Source organism: Triticum aestivum, chromosome 5A (assembly GCF_018294505.1).
Source record: "Triticum aestivum cultivar Chinese Spring chromosome 5A, IWGSC CS RefSeq v2.1, whole genome shotgun sequence".
In the NCBI taxonomy this organism is placed as follows: Eukaryota; Viridiplantae; Streptophyta; class Magnoliopsida; order Poales; family Poaceae; genus Triticum; species Triticum aestivum.
This window is the reverse complement of record NC_057806.1, coordinates 652,297,282-652,314,884: the sequence shown is the minus strand read 5'-3', so window position 1 is coordinate 652,314,884 and position 17,603 is coordinate 652,297,282. Positions and strand designations below refer to the sequence as shown.

At 43.6% G+C, this 17,603-nt stretch overlaps 1 protein-coding gene across 1 annotated transcript; it reads left to right on the top strand.

The window, feature by feature from the left end:
• The first annotated feature begins 3,480 nt into the window (after window positions 1–3,480).
• Window positions 3,481–4,703, top strand: LOC123105650 (chalcone--flavanone isomerase). The gene is made up of 3 exons (XM_044527753.1): window positions 3,481–3,705; window positions 3,836–3,997; window positions 4,070–4,703. The coding sequence occupies exons 1-3, from the start codon at window positions 3,612–3,614 to the stop codon at window positions 4,501–4,503; spliced, it is 690 nt and encodes a 229-aa protein (XP_044383688.1). The 5' UTR covers window positions 3,481–3,611; the 3' UTR covers window positions 4,504–4,703.
• Window positions 4,704–17,603: the final 12,900 nt, after the last annotated feature.

The window sequence follows — 17,603 nt, the reverse complement described above, 5'->3', positions numbered from 1 at the left end:
AAAAGATAAACATCACATGCAATCAAAGTATGTGACATGATATGGCCATCATCATCTTGTGCCTTTGATCTCAATCTCCAAAGCATCGTCATGATTTCCATCGTCACCGGCATGACACCATGATCTCCATCATCTTGATCTATATCAATGTGTCCTCACATGGTCGTCTCGCCAACTATTGCTCTTGTAACTATTGCTATCGCATAGCGATAAAGTAAAGCAATTATTTGGCTCTTGCATCTTATGCAATAAAGAGACAACTATAAGGCTTCTGCCAGTTGCCGATAACTTCAACAAAACATGATCATCTTATACAATAAATTATATCTCATCACGTCTTGACCATATCACATCACAACATGCCATGCAAAAACAAGTTAGACGTCCTCTACTTTGTTGTTGCAAGTTTTACGTGGCTGCTATGGGCTGAGCAAGAACCGTTCTTACCTACGCATCAAAAGCACAACGATAGTTTGTCAAGTTGGTGTTGTTTTAACCTTCGCAAGGACTGGGCGTAGCCACACTCGGTTCAACTAAAGTTGGAGAAACTGACACCGCCAGCCACCTGTGTGCAAAGCACGTCAGTAGAACCAGTCTCGCGTAAGCATACGCGTAATGTCGGTCCGGGCCGCTTCATCCAACAATACCGCCGAACCAAAGTATGACATGCTGGTAAGCAGTATGACTTATATCGCCCACAACTCAATTGTGTTCTACTCGTGCATATGACATCTACGCATAAAACCAGGCTCGGATGCCACTGTTGGGGAACGTAGTAATTTCAAAAAAAAAATTCCTACGCACACGCAAGATCATGGTGATGCATAGCAACGAGAGGGGAGAGTGTTGTCCATGTACCCTCGTAGACCGAAAGTGGAAGCGTTAGCACAACGCGGTTGATGTAGTCGTACGTCTTCACGATCCGACCGATCAAGTACCGAACGTACGACACCTCCGAGTTCAGCACACGTTCAGCCCGATGACGTCCCTCGAACTCCGATCCAGCCGAGTGTTGAGGGAGAGTTCCGTCGGCACGACGGCGTGGTGACGATGTTGATGATCTACCGACCCAGGGCTTCGCCTAAGCACTGCTACAATATTATCGAGGTGGACTATGGTGGAGGGGGCAACGCACACGGCTAAGAGACGATCAACTTGATCAACTTGTGTGTCTAGAGGTGCCCCTGCCCCCGTATATAAAGGAACAAGGGGGAGGAGGCCGGCCCTAGGAGGGGGCGCGCCAAGTGTGGAGTCCTACTAGGACTCCCTAGTCCTAGTAGGATTCCACCTCCCATATGGAATATGAAAAGAGGAATGGGAAAATGAGAAGGAAGGAAGGGGGTGCCCCCCTTCCCTAGTCCAATTCGGACCAGACCAAGGGGAGGGGTGCGGCCACCCTTGAGGCCCTTTTCCTTCTTCCCGTATGGCCCAATAAGGCCCAATACGTATTCCCGTAACTCTCCGGTACTTCGAAAAATACCTGAATCACTCGGAACCTTTCCGATGTCCGAATATAGTCGTCCAATATATCGATCTTTACGTCTCAACCATTTCGAGACTCCTCGTCATGTCCCCGATCCCATCCGGGACTCTGAACTCCTTCGGTACATCAAAACATATAAACTCATAATATAACTGTCATCATAGCGTTAAGCGTGCGGACCCTACGGGTTCGAGAACTATGTAGACATGACCGAGACACGTCTCGGTCAATAACCAATAGCGGAACCTGGATGCTCATATTGGATCCTACATATTCTACGAAGATCTTTATCGGTCAGACCGCATAATAACATACGTTGTTCCCTTTGTCATCGGTATGTTACTTGCCCGAGATTCGATCATCGGTATCTCAATACCTAGTTCAATCTCGTTACCGGCAAGTCTCTTTACTCGTTCCGTAACACATCATCCCGCAACTAACTCATTAGTTGCAATGCTTGCAAGATATGCATTACCGAGTGGGCCCAGAGATACCTCTCTGATAATCGGAGTGACAAATCCTAATCTCGAAATACGCCAACCCAACAAGTACCTTCGGAGACACCTGTAGAGCACCTTTATAACCACCCAGTTACGTTGTGACGTTTGCTAGCACACAAAGTGTTCCTCCGGCAAACGGGAGTTGCATAATCTCATAGTCACAGGAACATGTATAAGTCATGAAGAAATCAATAGCAATAAACTAAACGATCAAGTGCTATGCTAACAGAATGGGTCAAGTCAATCACATCATTCTCCTAATGATGTGACCCCGTTAATCAAATGACAACTCTTTGTCTATGGCTAGGAAACATAACCATCTTTGATCAATGAGCTAGTCAAGTAGAGGCATACTAGTGACACTCTGTTTGTCTATGTATTCACACATGTATCATGTTTCCGGTTAATACAATTCTAGCATGAATAACAAACATTTATCATGATATAAGGAAATAAATAATAACTTTATTATTGCCTCTAGGGCATATTTCCTTCACTGCCTCCCAAAGTTTACACCTTGCCCACACGGAGACGAATTCTCGCCAAGATCCAGCGACGACCGTGAACCCCATCCACGACCACTGGCTCTCACGCGAGGAGCCGCACCACCAGGCCTCGATAGCAGCAACCCGCACCACCTCCCCGCCCGCCACGGAGGGCGGGGAGGAGGGATTTCCAGATCTGGGACGGGGTGTCGATGCGAGGAAGGAGCACTCCAGGGAGCAGGGGAGCGGAGAAGGAGGAGGAGGCGCCCCGCTGCCGCCGCGGCCCGGCCGGAGGCCAGCGGCGGCGGCGAGGGAGACGAGCGCGGACGAGGGGATGTTGAGGCGACGGCGGCGGCGTTCGCCTCATGAGTCGCAAGAGCGACCCACGAGACGCGGGTGAAGAATCTGGCATTGGCCATAATTTTCTTTTCTTTCAAAACGGAGGTAAAAATTTACATTATCATTAATTAAGCAGAAAAGAATTGCCCAGTTAAGCACAAGATAATTCCAAAAGGTTGTGATTTTACTCGTAGTACAAACAATTGGAGCTTTTCCACACCCTACAAGGTGATTTCTTTAATATCGGTCTGCAGTGCACGGTGCAGTTTTAGTTTTATATTCTTTTTTGAAACATGCAGTTTTAGTTTGGTGATATGTTGAGTTCCTTTCCTTTGCCAGACCGGCAGACCCTGCATCGGCCAACAGCACGAGCGTCTCGTCTGGGCTCCTGCGTGAGTTGAATGGTAGCTCGCTTGACCTCGCCGCAAAACCTGGCGCGCGGCCACGTCCGTCCTCTCAACGTGCCTCTCCTAACTACCACTAACCACGCCCCCAGACGCGCCCACAAACTACATCTTTGCCACAAGGCACAAGTTCACCCCCCGTCTACGCGTAGGCCAAAGAACTAGACCAGATTACGGCCGTGGCATAATCGCAATTACGGGCAGAGTCCACGGGCGTTTATATAGCCGCTGGGGTGTCATATAGGAGAGGGCACCACCACCCCAGCTGACCATCCCGTGCGCCCACGCCTCAACAGATCGCACCTACCCTGCCGGGCCGGCCTGCCCCCATCACATCAATACAAGCGTTCGCTCGCTACGTGCCGTCGTCTCCGGAGACCCTCCGCGCACCACCGAGACCATGGCCGTGTCCGAGCTCGAGGTCGACGGCGTCGTCTTCCCGCCGCTCGCCCGCCCGCCGGGCTCCGAGCACGCCCACTTCCTCGCCGGCGCAGGTGATTATTCAGTCAACGGCTCCGGGACTGCGACCTTAGATTCCGTTTTAGCGTATATCGTCTGGTGTTGGTCGGTTGAGATGCTAGATTTTTATTATTCAACCGTGTGCTCTGCTCACGGCGCGTGCAGGCGTGCGCGGCATGGAGATCGGCGGCAACTTCATCAAGTTCACGGCCATCGGCGTCTACCTGCAGGCCGACGCCGCCGTCCCCGCGCTCGCCGCCAAGTGGGCCGGCAAGCCCGCCGCCGACCTCGCCTCCGACGCCGCCTTCTTCCGCGACGTCGTCACCGGTAACTAATCCACATACGTACACACATACCTCCGCTTCCACACCGTGCAATAACCAATGGCCGGCGGTGCAGGCGAGTTCGAGAAGTTCACCAGGGTGACCATGATCCTGCCGCTGACGGGCGCGCAGTACTCGGACAAGGTGACCGAGAACTGCGTCGCCTACTGGAAGGCCAACGGCGTGTACACGGACGCCGAGGCCGCCGCCGTCGACAAGTTCAAGGAGGCCTTCGGGCCCCACAGCTTCGCCCCCGGCGCCTCCATACTCTTCACCCACTCACCCGCCGGCGTCCTCACCGTGGCCTTCTCCAAGGACTCGTCCGTGCCGGAGTCCGGCGGCGTGGCCATCGAGAACGCCCGGCTCTGCGAGGCCGTGCTGGAGTCCATCATCGGCGAGCACGGGGTGTCGCCTGCGGCCAAGCTCAGCCTGGCCACCAGGGTCGCCGAGCTGCTCAAGGGGGCCGCCGGCGGCGAGCCGGCCGTGGAGCCCGTGTCGGTTTCGGTGTGAATGAACAGGGGCACCGCGCGTCCGTCACTGGTGTGGTGGCTTGTGTGGCTGGTGGTGTCCGTGGTGGGAGGTCGTGTTCCCTCCAGTTCCTCACGGTTTGTCGGTTTTCTTCCCTGCATATGCAACCATGTGTGGATAAGTGGATAACTATGAGTCTGTGATGATTTACTTGGATTAATAAAGAAATCTGCCCTTCTTTACATCTTACTCCCTCTGTTAGTGAATATAATAAGGTCTTTAGAGATTTCAATACCGACTACATACGGGTGTATAGGCACATTTTAGAATGCATATTCACTTATTTTGCTTTGTATATAGCCTATATTGAATCTTATTTTGCTTTGTATATAGCCTATATTGAAATCTGTTCTATATTTAGGAACGAGGGGGTAGATTTGATGACAGAGAGAAGAGATTAATTTAGCTTTGTTTACGTGTTTATACTCTTAAATGGGGACATGAATATGATCGCATGCGCGTGTGCGCAGTATTCAGTCAAGTTCTACGCTTTTCCTTTTTTTTGAGGGGCGCTTTTCCTTTTTTTTGGCATGTCAAGTTTTACGTGCACGGCGAACCAACCTGTGGTTGGATGGTTAGAGGGACTGTGGTATCCCCAGCTCATCAGGGTTCAAATCCTGGTGCTCGCATTTATTCCTAAATTTATTTTAGGATTTCTGGCAATGCGCATTCAGTGGAAGGAGACGTTTCCGCCAACGACGAGGCGTCTACGGTGATTTCGTAAATCTCAAGATGATATGCCGGCTCAGTCTTTTGAAGATGCCCATAGAGGTAAGATGTGCGTGTCTGTGTTCATAGAAATGAGTGTATGCGCGTGTATATGAGCGCTTGTGTCTGTACTGATATTCAAAAAAGTTCTACGTACACGTTTCATGTGAGATGATAAGTTCGACAAACCCTATTCGCCGCTGCAGGCGCCGGTTAACCGGCAGTTTTTCTAACCGGCGCCTGCAGCCGCGTTAACTGGGCTGGCCCATGTATTTGTAGTTTTTTTTCCCTTCTGTTTCCAAAAGCGCAAAAGGATTGCGTGCAAGATGAATCGATCCCGTGACCGCTACACGCTAACCACCCGACCACACAACCTCATCTGATATTACTCAGCTTTCGCATTTTTTTATTACTTCTACATTTTCGTTCCTTTTTCATTTTTTCTTCTTCCTTACTTTTCAAATTGATGAACATTTTTCATGAACTTGATTTTTCAAATTGATGATTTTTCTAAATAAAATTATGAACTTTTTTGAACTTCTTTTCATTTTTCGATGAACTTTTTTCATATCGATGAACTTATTCCAAAATCTGTTAACTTTTTTTAAAACACATGAACTTTCGTAGAAAATCGATGAACTTTTTTCAAATACGATGATTTTTTTTGAAAATTGATGAACTGTTTTCAATTTGATGAACATTTTTCCAAAATTGATGAACTTTTTTCTAAATCAATAATTTTTTTTGAACTTTCTATAAAATCGATGAACTTTTTTCAACATTGAATATATATTTTTCAAAATCGATGAACTATTTTTCAAAATTGATGAACTTTTTCCAAATTCATGGAAATTCTTTGAATTCGTGGTTTGTTTTGAAATCCGCAAACTTTCAAATTTTCTGCACATTTTTTCTCCCGAAATCACGTTCTTCTAATTTATATATGCTATAATAGCGTGGCTATACTTCTTAAAAAGTTTGCGCCCTAATGATTCAACAGAGCCTGTTCAGTATAGCGGTTGGGCAACACTTGCCGGAGGTGGATGTCGTGAGATCGAATCCTCACAGAAGATTTATGTGCCAAGTTTCCTAATCGGCGCCGACTAGAGCGAAATCACTAATTGAGGAGTACTCATTGCAAAGATTACTTCAAAATAAAATGTTTTATCTTTGGAATCGTGCGTCCAAATCTCAAATCGTTTTCACTGTTGGATTCCTCGCGTCAAGATCTTCAAAACAAGATCCCATGTTGATAGGTTTTGATGAACTTTTTTTCACACAAAAAACCGGATGAAAAACCGAACCAGTAGCATGGGATTTTTCCCTTTCTGAAAGAGGCATCACGAAATCACAACCGTGCTTCTCGCGGAAACAAAATCGTCGGAAGGAAAAAAATGCGTTTTTTTCGTTTCCGAGGAGGCACGGCCGTGCCTCTCGCGGAAGCAAAACCGTGACTCTCGCGAAAGAAAGAAAAAAGAAAACATTTTTTTTTAGTTTCTAAGAGGCACGGCCGTGACTTTTGCGAAAGCACAATCATGCCTGTCGCGGAAGCAAAACCGTAACTCTCGCGAAAGGAAAAAAAACAAAAAACGCGTTTTTTCGGTTTCCGAGAGGCACGGCCGTGACTCTCGCGTAAGAACAACCGTGCCTCTCGCGAGCAAACCCGTGACTCTCGTGAAAGGAAAATAAAACAGAAAACGCATTTTGTTTCCGTTTTAGAGAGGCACCGCCGTGCCTCTCGCGAAAGCAAAACCGTGACTCTCATGAAAGGGGGAAAAAAGGAAAACGTGTTTTTTCGCGCAATTTTTATTTATCAAAAGAACCAGAAAAAAACTGTTTAAATAGCCAAAAACGCGTGCGGAAAAATAAAAAAATTCGGAAGGAGCGCCCAGAGCGCGACACATGGCAAATGGCTCAGGGCGCGTCAAGTGGCGCTGATCGTTGCGAGGTTCTCAAAGAAGCGCTCGTTAACTAGTGGCTCCCTGAGTTCTACATACTCGTGTCGATGGCGGAGCTTGGGCTACATTATTATGGGTATATATCGTATATGGCCCACTTTATAAGAGCCATTTAGAGAAAACTTCGTGACTTAGGGGGAATCAGCCCAGGTTGGCCCTGCTGCCTTAGTATTGCGTTTCTTCCCTCTTTCCCATTTTTTTCCCGGATGACTTATCCCTCTTTTTTATTAATTTCTTAACGGAAACACAGTCTGTATGACTGAAACTGAACCAGAGACAACACCATAACTAGGAGAAGAAGTGAGAGGAAGAAAGCGAGCTGGGGCATTAGCCGGAAACCTGCTACCTCGAGCTGGAAGTTGAGACTCTAGCTACAGGGCAAAAACCGACTAACACCAAGATTACAAATAGTTCAGCCAAACCCACTTAATCCACTTAACAGGGAACAAGTTTCATTTTTTTGATAAAGAGGGAACAAGTTTCATAAACGACTCAAAAGGAGAAACAACTACAAGCTGATAGAAATAAACACCCAGAGCACAGGAATCGCTCCAGACTCGAGTGAGTGCACTTTCTATTCATGCCTTTTCTTCGCTCCTAGGTGTCCGAACCATCAGCACCAGCCGGAAACAAAAGCGACCCCAGATGAGATGTTTCCTCCATTAGTATCTGCACACCATTGTTCAGCTTCTCTTTGTCGACTCCTTTGAGCAAACCTGACCAGTACATCAAAAACAAGCAGATTGTAATAGTACCAATACCATATGATCATCAAAGGTTACTTTGTTTCTAACATTTCAGATCCCACAGCATATTGCAGAAACTCCAATCATATAAAATTTATACGAGAGAGAAAACCATGACAAACTTTGGCAAAGATTAGCAGGCATGCATTCCGCCCCCATGACTTTACCTACCCCCCTTTCCACCACCTTAGGGTATGTACAATGGTGTCATCTTAAAAGTGACACATACACTAGTAGAAAAAGGGTCAAATGTGAAGCACATTAGTGCCGGTTTCAATTTGAGCCGGCACTAATGTGTCCATTAGTGCCGGTTCCAACGGCTAGGCGGGCGGACATCATTAGTACCCATTCATGGCACACCTTTAGCACCGGTTCGTGCCACAGACCGGTACTAAAGTGAGTGGTGGCAGGATGTTGTCAGTCTGGGGCCCCTCCAACACCTTTAGTACCGGTTCGTATCACGAACCGGTACTAAGGTCATCCTACATAAACCCTTCGTCCACCCGTGCTCGCTCTGTTTTTTCCCTTTCCCCTCTCCTCTCTGTTCTTTCCCTCTTCCTCTCAAGCTCATCACACATTTTGCCCAAAATTTGTCAAGATTTGAAGGCCCCCATCCATTCAAATGATCACAAAGGTTAGCAACTTTGTCCTTTCATCTCTCATTGCTAGATTAGCTCTTGCAATGCTCTATATAGTGTTTGATTTGTGAGTTTAGTAATTTGGGAGGAATTATATATATGTGCTACTATTTGGTTTTATGCAATTTGAGGTCAAAAGTAACACTTAGTTTGCATATGTAAGTGTGGTTTATTTAGTGCCTTCTAAATCTCCGTCGTAACCACCGTCGATCGCCCGCAACGTCCCGTCGCCGGCACCACTTTGTGGTGAGCCTCTTGTTCATTAATGTTTTATATAAAAAATTGATGGTTGTGTGATTTGGATATATAGTTACTCGTATAATTATCTTACCCATACGTTGTTTGTTATACATAGTGCCATGATTTTGATATCCGTCCCCATCGGCCCTCGTCCGGGTTATGATTCGGATGTGGTATATTCTCTTTTCAAACTATTTGTTGCATTTCGTGTTTATGACAAATTATGCCCATCAAGTTGACATAGATATTTGTATGTAGGAGGTAGTTGAACTGGAAATTCCAACTGACCCTATTGTCGAGAGGTTAAATTTAGTTGAAAGAGAAAACGAGGATTGGAAGGAAAAATTGAAAAGAATTAAGGGGGAGAAGATGGAATTGGAGTTGCATGTTGCCGATGTCGTCGATGATCACAAGATTAAGATGGAGAAAATGCGCTTGAAGATTAGAAAGATTAGAAAATATGACATTCATAGTGAGGCTTGGTATCATTATGTTGTTGGATCAATTGTTACCTTAGTTGTGATCTTGATCGCATTTGTTATTGCATTTAAATTCTTTAGCTAGAGAGTTATTTGTTTGTTGCATTTAAGTGTTGTATGAACTTTATGTATGAACTTGTATTAATTTGGTCTTTTTCGGTGTTGTGTAATGAAGATGAGCCGACAATTGATGTACGATGACCGATGCTCTCTCGAGTTCATTAATGGTGTGCAAACTTTTTTGATTGCGGCTGAGGCAAACAAGCGGGCGGATGGTTTTATGCCTTGTCCATGTGCTGGCGGTAAGAATGATCTAAATTACTATAAGTCAAGAACCATTCATGTTCACTTGTTTAAGTCCGGTTTCGTGTCTCACTATAATATTTGGACCAAGCACGGAGAAAGAGAGGTTATACTCTTAAATGTATATGCACATTTTAGAGTACATATTAACTCATTTTACTTCGTATATAGCCTATATTGAAATCTGTTCTATATTTAGGAACCGAGGGGGTAGATTTGATGACGGAGAGAAACGATTAATTTAATTTTGTTTACGTGTTTATACTCTTAAATGGGGACACGAATGTGATCTTGGGCGCACGCGCGTGTGCGCAGTATTCTAGTCAAGTTCTACGCTTTTCCTTTTTTTTTGAGGGGCGCTTTTTCTTTTCTTTGGCATGTCAAGTTCTACGTACACGTTTCATGTGAGATGATAAGTTCGACAAACCCTATTCGGCGCTGCAGGCGCCGGTTAAAGGGCAGTTTTTCTAACCGGCGCCTGCAGCCGTGTTAACTGGGCTGGCCCATGTATCTGTAGTTTTTTCCCCTTCTGTTTCCAAAAACGCAAAAGGATTGCGTGCAAGATGAATCGATCCCGTGACCGCTACACGCTAACCACCCGACTACACAACCTCATCTGATATTACTCAGCTTTCGCATCCTTTTATTACTTCTACATTTTTGTTCCTTTTTTCATTTTTTCTTGTTCCTTATTTTTCAAATCGATGAAAACAATTAAATGTTCTGAACGTATTTTTCAAATTGATGAACATTTTTTGTGAACTTAATTTTTCAAATTGATGATATTTCTAAATAAAATTATGACCTTTTTTTAACTTCTTTTCACTTTTGATAATTTTTTTCATATCGATGAACTTATTCCAAAATCTATAAACTTTTTTCAAAACACATGAACTTTCGTAGAAAATCGATGAACTTTTTTCAAATACGATGAACTTTTTTTTGAAAATTGATTAACTATTTTTCAATTAGATGAACTTTTTTCCAAAATTGATGGACTTTTTTCTAAATCAATAAAAAGTTTAATTTTTTTTGAACTTTCTATAAAATCGATGACTTTTTCAACATTGAATATATATTTTTCAACAACGATGACCTTTTTTCAAAATCAATGAACTATTTTTCAAAATTGATGAACTTTTTCCAAATTCATGGAAATTCTTTGAATTCGGGGTTTGTTTTGAAATCCGTGAACTTCCAAATTTTCTGCACAATTGTTTTCCAGAAATCATGTTCTTCTAATTTATATATGCTGTAAATAGCGTGGCTATACTTTTTAAAAAGTTTGCACCCTAATGATTCAACAGAGCCTGTTTAGTATAGCGGTTGGGCAACACTTGCTGAAGGTGGATGTCGTGAGATCGAATCCTCACAAAAACTAGGGCGAAATCATTGTAAAGATCATTCCAACTCCCAGATTGCCACAAGTGACGCCCATACAGCGCACCACTTGTCACAACCTAGGAGTTTTCTTTTTTTGTAGATCCGTTTCCAACTTCCCAGATTGGCACAAGTGACGCACATGCAGGGCGCCACTTGTCACAACCTGGGAGTTTTTTTTTGTAGATCCGTTTATATAAGACGTTTTATCTCTGAAACCGTGCGTCCAAATCTGAAACTGTTTTCACCGTTGGATTCCTCGCGTCAAGATCTTCAAAGCTAGATCCCATGTTGATAGGTTTTGACGAACTTTTTTTCACGGAAAAAACTGGAAAAAACCGGACCAGGAGCACGGAGTTTTTCCCTTTCCGAAAGAGGCACGATCGTGCCTCTCACGAAATCACAACCGTGCTTCTCGTGGAAGCAAAACCGTCGGAAGAAAAAAAACGCATTTTTTGCCGTTTCCGAGGAGGCACGGCCGTGATTCTCGCGAAAGCACACCCGTGCCTCTCGCGGAAGCAAAACCGTGACTTTCGCGAAAGGAAAAAAACACGTTTTTTCGTTTCCGAGAGGCACGGCCGTGACTCTCGCGAAAGCACAACCATGCCTCTCGCGGAAGCAAAACCGTGACTCTCGTGAAATAAAAAAAACGCGTTTTTCCGGTTTTCGAGAGGCACGGCCGTGACTCACGCGAAAGCACAACCGTGCCTCTCGCGAGAGGAAAACCGTGACTCTCGCGAAAGAAAAAAAAACAGAAAACGCGTTTTGTTTTCTGTTTTCGAGAGGCACCGCTGCGCCTCTCGTGAAAACAAAACCGTGACTGTCATGAAAGGGGGAAAAAAGGAGAACACGTTTTTTCGCACAATTTTTTTTTCAATTTTTCTTTATCAAAAAAACTGTTTAAATAGCCGAAAACGCGTGTGGAAAAATGGAAAAAAATAAAATCCAGAGAGAGCACCCAAAGCGCGACATGTGGCAAATGGCTCAGAGCGTTGCGAGGTTCCCGAAGGAGTGCTCGTTAACTATTGGCTCCCTGACTAGGGGCTCCCAATAAGTTCTACATACTCGTGTCGATGGCGGAACTTGGGCTACATTTTTATGGGTATATATCCGTATATGGCCCACTTTATAAGAGCCATTTAGAGAAAACTTCGTGACTGAGGGGGAATCGGCCCAGGTTGGCCCTGCTGCCTTAGTGTTGCGTTTCTTCCCTCTTTCCCATTTTTTCCCGGATGACTTATCTCTCTTTTTTTTAATTAATTTCTTAACGGAAACACGGTCTGTATGACTGAAACTGAACCAGAGACGACACCATAACTAGGAGAAGAAGTGAGAGGAAGAAAGCGAGCTGGGGCATTAGCCGGAAACCTGCTACCTCGAGCTGGAAGTTGAGACTCCAGCTACAGGGCAAAAACCGACTAACACCAAGATTACAAATAGTTCAGCCAAACCCACTTAATCCACTTAACAGGGAACAAGTTTCATTTTGTTGATAAAGAGGGAACAAGTTTCATAAACGACTCAAAAGGAGAAACAACTACAAGCTGATAGAAATAAACACCCAGAGCACAGGAATCGCTCCAGACTTGAGTGAGTGCACTTTCTATTCATGCCTTTTCTTCGCTCCTAGGTGTCCGAACCATCAGCACCAGCCGGAACCAGAAGCGACCCCAGATGAGATGTTTCCTTCATTAGTACCTGCACACGATTGTTCAACTTCTCATTGTCGACACCTTTGAGCAAATCCGACCAATACATCAAAAACAAGCAGATTGTAATAGTACCAATACCATATGATCATCAAAGGTTACTTTGTTTCTAACATTTCAGATCCCACAGCATATTGCAGAAACTCCAATCATATAAAATTTATACGAGAGAGAAAACCATGACAAACTTTGGCAAAGGTTAGCAGGCATGCATTCCGCCCCCATGACTTTACCTACCCCCCCTTTCCACCACCTTAGGATATGTACAATGGTGCCATCTTAAAAGTGACACATACACTAGTAGAAAAAGGGTCAAATGTGAAGCACATTAGTGCCGGTTTCAATTTGAGCCGGCACTAATGTGTCCATTAGTGCCGGTTCTAACGGCTAGGCGGGCGGACATCATTAGTACCCGTTCATGGCACACCTTTAGCACCGATTCGTGCCACAGACCGGTACTAAAGTGAGTGGTGGCAGGATGTTGTCAGACCGGTACTAAAGTCATCCTACATAAACCCTTCGTCCACCCGTGCTCGCTCTGTTTTCCCCCTTTCCCCTCTCCTCTCTGTTCTTTCCCTCTTCCTCTCAAGCTCATCACACATTTTACCCAAAATTTGTCAAGATTTGAAGGCCCCCATCCATTCAAATAATCACAAAGGTTAGTAACTTTGTCCTAGATTAGCTCTTGCAATGCTTTATATAGTGTTTGATTTGTGAGTTTAGTAATTTGGGAGGATTTATATATATGTGCTACTATTTGGTTTTATGCAATTTGAGGTCAAAAGTAACACTTAGTTTGCATATGTAGGTGTGGTTTACTTAGTGACTTCTAAATCTCCGTCGTAACCACCGTCGATCGCCCGCAACGTCCCGTCGCCGGCACCACCTTGTGGTGAGCCTCTTGTTCATTAATGTTTTATATAAAAAATTGATGGTTGTGTGATTTGTATATATAGTTACTCGTATAATTATCTTACCCATACGTTGTTTGTTATACATAGTGCCATGGTTTTGATATCCGTCCCCATCGGCCCTCGTCCGGGTTATGATTCGGATGTGGTATATTCTCTTTTCAAACTATTTGTTGCATTTCGTGTTTATGACAAATTATGCCCATCAAGTTGACATAGATATTTGTATGTAGGAGGTAGTTGAACTGGAAATTCCAACTGACCCTATTGTCGAGAGGTTAAATTTAGTTGAAAGAGAAAACGAGGATTGGAAGGAAAAATTGAAAAGAATTGAGGGGAAGAAGATAGAATTGGAGTTGCATGTTGTCGATGTCGTCGATGATCACAAGATTAAGATGGAGAAAATGCGCTTGAAGATTAGAAAGATTAAAAAATATGCCATTCATAGTGAGGCTTGGTATCATTATGTTGTTGGATCAATTGTTACCTTAGTTGTGATCTTGATCGCATTTGTTGTTGCATTTAAATTCTTTAGCTCGAGAGTTATTTGTTTGTTGCATTTAAGTGTTGTATGAACTTTATGTATGAACTTGTATTAATTTGGTCTTTTTCGGTGTTGTGTAATGAAGATGAGCCGACAATTGATGTACGATGACCGATGCTTTCTCGAGTTCATTAATGGTGTGCAAACTTTTCTGCTTGCGGCTGAGGCAAACAAGCGGGCGGATGGTTTTATGCCTTGTCCATGTGCTGGCGGTAAGAATGATCTAAATTACTATAAGTCAAGAACCATTCATGTTCACTTGTTTAAGTCCGCTTTCGTGTCTCACTATAATATTTGGACCAAGCACGGAGAAAGAGAGGTTATACTCTTAAATGTATATGCACATTTTAGAGTACATATTCACTCATTTTACTTCGTATATAGCCTATATTGAAATCTGTTCTATATTTAGGAACCGAGGGGGTAGATTTGATGACGGAGAGAAATGATTAATTTAATTTTGTTTACGTGTTTATACTCTTAAATGGGGACACGAATGTGATATTGGGCGCACGTGCGTGTGCGCAGTATTCTAGTCAAGTTCTACGCTTTTCCTTTTTTTTAAGGGCGCTTTTCCTTTTCTTTGGCATGTCAAGTTCTACGTACACGTTTCATGTGAGATGATAAGTTCGACAAACCCTATTCGGCGCTGCAGGCGCCGGTTAAAGGGCAGTTTTTCTAACCGGCGCCTGCAGCCGTGTTAACTGGGCTGGGCCATGTATCTGTAGTTTGTTCCCCTTCTGTTTCCAAAAACGCAAAAGGATTGCGTGCAAGATGAATCGATCCCGTGACCGCTACACGCTAACCACCCGACCACACAACCTCATCTGATATTACTCAGCTTTCGCATCCTTTTATTACTTCTACATTTTTGTTCCTTTTTCCTTTTTTCTTGTTCCTTATTTTTCAAATCGATGAAAACAATTAAATGTTCTGAACGTATTTTTCAAATTGATGAACACTTTTTGTGAACTTGATTTTTCAAATTAATGATATTTCTAAATAAAATTATGACCTTTTTTTAACTTCTTTTCACTTTTTGATAATTTTTTTCATATCGATGAACTTACTCCAAAATCTATTAACTTTTTTCAAAACACATGAACTTTCATAGAAAATCGATGAATTTTTTCAAATACGATGAACTTTTTTTTTGAAAATTGATGAACTGTTTTTCAATTCGATGAACTTTTTTCCAAAATTGATGGACTTTTTTCTAAATCAATAAAAAAATTAATTTTTTTTGAACTTTCTATAAAATCGATGACTTTTTCAACATTGAATATATATTTTTCAACAACGATGACCTTTTTTCAAAATCAGTGAACTATTTTTCAAAATTGATGAACTTTTTCCAAATTCATGGAAATTCTTTGAATTCGGGGTTTGTTTTGAAATCCATGAACTTCCAAATTTTCTGCACAATTTTTTCCAGAAATCATGTTTTCTAATTTATATATGCTGTAAATAGCGTGGCTATACTTCTTAAAAAGTTTGCACCCTAATGATTCAACAGAGCCTGTTTAGTATAGCGGTTCGGCAACACTTGCCGGAGGTGGATGTCATGAGATCGAATCCTCACAAAAACTAGGGCGAAATCATTGTAAAGATCATTCCAACTTCCCAGATTGGCACAAGAGATGCACATGCAGGGCGCCACTTGTCACAACCTGGGAGTTTTCTTTTTTTGTAGATCCGTTTCCAACTTCCCAGATTGGCACAAGTGACGCACATGCAGGGCGCCACTTCTCACAACCTGGGAGTTTTCTTTTTTTGTAGATCCGTTTATATAAGACGTTTTATCTCTGAAATCGTGCGTCCAAATCTGAAACTGTTTTCACCGTTGGATTCCTCGCGTCAAGATCTTCAAAGCTAGATCCCATGTTGATAGGTTTTGACGAACTTTTTTTCACGGAAAAAACTGGAAAAAACTGGACCGGGAGTATGGAGTTTTTCCCTTTCCGAAAGAGGCACAATCGTGCCTCTCACGAAATCACAACCATGCTTCTCGTGGAAGCAAAACTGTCGGAAGAAAAAAAAACGCATTTTTTGCCGTTTCCGAGGAGGCACGGCCGTGATTCTCGCGAAAGCACACCCGTGCCTCTCGCGGAAGCGAAACCGTGACTCTCGCGAAAGGAAAAAAACACGTTTTTTTCGTTTCCGAGAGGCACGGCCGTGACTCTCGCGCAAACACAATCATGCCTCTCGCGAAAGCAAAATCGTGACTCTCGTGAAAGAAAAAAAACACGTTTTTCCGGTTTTCGAGAGGCACGGCCGTGACTCACGCGAAAGCACAACCGTGCCTCTCGCGAGAGCAAAACCGTGACTGTCGCGAAAGGAAAAAAACAAAAAACACGTTTTGTTTTCTGTTTTCGAGAGGCACCGCTGCGCCTCTCGTGAAAACAAAACCGTGACTCTCATGAAAGGGGAAAAAAAAGAAAAACACGTTTTTTCGCACAAAATTTTTTTTTCAATTTTTTTTATCAAAAAAACTGTTTAAATAGCCGAAAACGCGTGCGGAAAAATAGAAAAAAACAAAATCCGGAGGGAGCACCCAAAGCGCGACATGTGGCAAATGGCTCAGAGCGTTGCGAGGTTCCCGAAGGAGCGCTCGTTAACTATTGGCTCCCTGACTAGGGGCTCCCGACAAGTTCTACATACTCGTGTCGATGGCGGAACTTGGGCTACATTTTTATGGGTATATATCCGTATATGGCCCACTTTATAAGAGCCATTTAGAGAAAACTTCGTGACCGAGGGGGAATCGGCCCAGGTTGGCCCTGCTGCCTTAGTGTTGCGTTTCTTCCCTCTTTCCCATTTTTTTCCCGGATGACTTATCCCTCTTTTTTTTATTAATTTCTTAACGGAAACACAGTCTGTATGACTGAAACTGAACCAGAGACGACACCATAACTAGGAGAAGAAGTGAGAGGAAGAAAGCGAGCTGGGGCATTAGCCGGAAACCTGCTACCTCGAGCTGGAAGTTGAGACTCCAGCTACAGGGCAAAAACCGACTAACACCAAGATTACAAATAGTTCAGCCAAACCCACTTAATCCACTTAACAGGAAACAAGTTTCATTTTGTTGATAAAGGGGGAACAAGTTTCATAAACGACTCAAAAGGAGAAACAACTACAAGCTGATAGAAATAAACACCCAGAGCACATGAATCGCTCCAGACTCGAGTGGGTGCACTTTCTATTCATGCCTTTTCTTCGCTCCTAGGTGTCCGAACCATCAGCACCAGCCGGAACCAGAAGCGACCCCAGATGAGATGTTTCCTTCATTAGTATCTGCACACGATTGTTCAGCTTCTCCTTGTCGACACCTTTGAGCAAATCTGACCAGTACATCAAAAACAAGCAGATTGTAATAGTACCAATACCATATGATCATCAAAGGTTACTTTGTTTCTAACATTTCAGATCCCACAGCATATTGCAGAAACTCCAATCATATAAAATT

What these genes read in the sequence shown, in the direction of transcription:
- LOC123105650 (XM_044527753.1), top strand. Translation starts at nt 3,612, where the DNA reads ATGGCCGTGTCCGAGCTCGAGGTCGACGGCGTCGTCTTCCCGCCGCTC. An exon ending in CCACTTCCTCGCCGGCGCAG is followed by an intron (nt 3,706 to 3,835) that starts GTGATTATTCAG and finishes CGGCGCGTGCAG; the next exon opens with GCGTGCGCGGCATGGAGATC. An exon ending in CTTCCGCGACGTCGTCACCG is followed by an intron (nt 3,998 to 4,069) that starts GTAACTAATCCA and finishes CCGGCGGTGCAG; the next exon opens with GCGAGTTCGAGAAGTTCACC.